This window comes from Anneissia japonica, unplaced genomic scaffold, assembly GCF_011630105.1.
Source record: "Anneissia japonica isolate Jap-2015-1 unplaced genomic scaffold, ASM1163010v1 scaffold9_len2422644_cov172, whole genome shotgun sequence".
NCBI classification, from domain to species: Eukaryota; Metazoa; Echinodermata; class Crinoidea; order Comatulida; family Comatulidae; genus Anneissia; species Anneissia japonica.
In genome coordinates, this window is record NW_022758107.1 from 833,816 (window position 1) to 837,306 (window position 3,491).

A 3,491-nucleotide genomic window follows, 5' to 3' on the forward strand; every position below is an offset into this window, starting at 1 on the left:
TATATATATATATTACAAGTAATTATGTACATTCATCATTTTATACTGTATATATTGCAGCAGTAGTGTTAACAGTTAACATAGCAATTCACCATGACCTCTTAATACTGAATAATTCTCAACAATTTTATTTCCAGCTATGCCTTTCGGGCAGCTTCCGGTACTGGAAGTCGACGACGGAGAACCGATGCCACAGTCTCGTGCTATCGAAAACTATCTCGCTCGTGAATTCGGTAACTATCACTGTATACAATGCTTTCGATTTACGATAGATTTTACAAACAAAATATACGGGTACCATCAAGAATACTAAATTAACATCTACGAAATAATATAACATATAAACCATTGTAAAAAATGAAATCTAAAAATGGTAATATAATAGAATAAACAAATTATTGGATTTTTGTTTATCTAAATAACAATATAATTTAAATATTTAAATATCTAATGAATTGTTGTAATGAATAATTTAAAAATATAATGTATAGCGTAAACAGTGGATTGTATTAGATTGCATAGCATAAATTAGAAAGCTACATTGTCTAAGTTGATTCCAGATATAATAACTTTAACGTGAGCATCAAGAGCCATATTTCACATAATAAAAACAATAGGCGTACTTAATAACGTGTATCAAATATATGGTACTTAATATAGTATATTTGTTCACATTGGTATGTACATGTATATATAATATAATATAATATAATATAATATAATATAATATAATATAATATAATATAATATAATATAATATAATATAATATAATATAATATAATATAATATAATATAATATAATATAATATAATATAATATAATATAATATAATATAATATAATATAATATAATATAATATAATATAATATAATATAATATAAAAGTATTATCAAATATTTGGTTTTAGTTTAGTTTAATTAAGTTCAAATGATTGGTTTGATGATTATTAATAAATATTATTATTACATAATATATATATATATATATATATATATATGTATGCATATACCTGCATGTACATATATATTTAACAAAACGTACTTCAGTATTATGTGAATATATATTATATATAAGCCAATGTGTGTATATATACATATATTACGTGTATATATAAATTAACACATACGGATATATATATATATAGGCACATATATATATATATATATAACACAGTATAACATACACATATGTTATACTTTTAAATATGTAAATAAATACGTTATATAATGTTTGCCCTATAAATATAGGTTTATATGGCTCAGACAGCTGGGAAACTGCTACTATTGATGTTGTTAATGAAACCGCTCGGGAATTTAAACCCATGTTTGCTTCACTCTTTCACGCTAAAACGCCGGAAGCAAAGGTAAGTTATTTATAAATTGAAAAAGATCATGGCGCGATGTCAACAAATAACAACACCATGATTAAGATCATACTATTTAATAATCATTTTATTTGCATTATTTATTAAATTTGAAATTCGAAAAACGCCACTTTTGTAAGCAAATAAGCATTTTTATTAAAAATACAAATGATTTTACAAAAAAAAAAGATAAAAAAGGAAAAATAAATCAGGTATTAAATGAAAGTTTGATTTCTTTTTTTTTACATTAATTTGCTTTATTTACCGTTTACAGAAAGAGCTAGTAACTGATTTATCGGAGAACTTAGCCCCCAAACTCTTCGGCCATTTGGAGAAGTATTTAAAGAAGAACAATGGAGGGGAAGGCTGGTTCGTAGGAAATTCGGTAAGTCTAATATTATTTAATAATATTTATCTTTTTAACGTGCACACTGGCCATAACGCACACGTCACGGGACCAACGGCTAAAACGTCTTATCCGAAAGGCGGTGCGCTATCGTAGCTTGTTTTTCAGCCCTCCAGCTAAAACACAAGGAGAACCCTTGCTATAATTTATAAACGAACAACGTCAGGCGTTCAGTTATTCAAAAAAAAAAGAAAAGTAATAAAAATACAAACGCCCTCATATGTACAATATCTGTATCTGTAAATTTACTGCATTTGACCTTAAAATTGAGTAAAGCATGCAATAAGCCAGTTTGTAGTTAAAACCGCAAATGCTCGTATGATGGTCAATCGACATAAACACTATACACACAACATAGGTTTACGTCGATTGACCTGATAAAAGCATGCACAGCTCCAACCACGAATTTTAATCTCCAGGCAAGTATATCTGATTTTTTTTTTTGCTTTTTCAAATGTATAACAAAATATTTCACAAATCAAATCAATCATAATCATAGGAAAACGATAAAATCGTATTACTGTAGTAAAAACGATTTTATCGTTTTCCTATGATTATGACGTCATTTGATTTGATTTGTGAAATTATTTTTTGATCATATACACGATAAATGGTTAGTGTGAAAACTTCTCTTATTTCTTTTATTTTCTATATGAACAATTGCTTTTAAGCTTTTTATCGTTGATCGTTATCGTCAGTGTAAACAGGCCTTTATTGTTTACCATTTTCTATTTTAATACGACACGTGAATCTCATATTATTTTTTTTCTATTTTTGTCACTCAGATGTCTTATGCAGACCTAGTCACGTTTGCCGTGATGGAGAATGTAGTTGGTACTATTACCGAAGATGTCGCGCTGAAGAATTTTCCAAAGTTAAGAGGGCACTTCAAGCGAGTGGCTTCGCAAGAACGAATTGCAACGTGGCTTGAAAAAAGACCTGTCACTCAATTCTAATATGCTCTATTACCAGGGATACTTTGCCGACTTTTTAATGCTTTACACGTAACAAGCTTAATGATTGACTTGTTTGGCTGCAGACTGACCTATTCATGGTTAATGTTTTATTTAATTTAGTACTGTATAAGTTCTTTATGTATCGAATGATATGGATAATATAATTATTTCATTATCATTATAATCATAATTATTTATTACTATTAAATAATAGTTAATGTTAAATTCTGTTAATCTGAGCTGACGAACTATTATCATATTATTTTTGTTTTTTAAATTCATAATTTTATTATCGTTATTATTATTGTAATACTAATTATATTTATTTAGAATTAGTGATGTTAGTATTAGAATTATTATTAGCTTTACTACAAAATGAAGATATTTTATGAAACCATTTTTCATGTTGGATATAGTTATCTATGTATTTATTTGGGTTGGGTTTTGTTCACTACTATAACTATTTTATCCATACTAGCTGATACAATTTCATACAGTAGGTTCAAACTTATTGTTATTGTTTGCGGCATTAAAAATCGCCACTTTCTGGTCCAATGATTGGTTGTTCAAATCAAAAAGATTATTTCATAAACCTCATATTTTTTATCATGATGATCATCATCATAATCGTCGTCGTTATCGTCATCATCAACATCATCATTAGGCCAGTGGGCAGCATTGGGGACTTGGATGGCGGTTGTGTCTGCTATCAAAGTGAACCTTATTCTTGGGTCTAGGGACTGTTGAGGTATATATATATATATA

The 3,491-nt window shown here is 27.7% G+C and overlaps 2 protein-coding genes across 2 annotated transcripts in view; both read left to right on the top strand.

Moving 5' to 3' along the window:
- Positions 1-137: 137 nt before the first annotated feature.
- LOC117125071 (probable glutathione S-transferase 5) lies at positions 138-3,284 on the top strand (the record flags this gene model as incomplete). Its single annotated transcript, XM_033271448.1, is given in 4 exon segments — positions 138-233; positions 1,249-1,364; positions 1,639-1,749; positions 2,556-3,284. Coding segments are annotated over 4 exon segments (494 nt in total), but the record flags the coding sequence as incomplete, so codon positions are not given.
- A 132-nt stretch (positions 3,285-3,416) lies between these two features.
- Positions 3,417-3,491, top strand: part of LOC117125127 (S-crystallin SL11-like) — a 15,463-nt gene continuing 15,388 nt past the window's right edge. The window contains exon 1 of the mRNA XM_033271526.1: positions 3,417-3,440. Coding sequence (XP_033127417.1) covers positions 3,417-3,440 — 24 coding nt within the window. The remainder of the gene's footprint in view (positions 3,441-3,491) is intronic.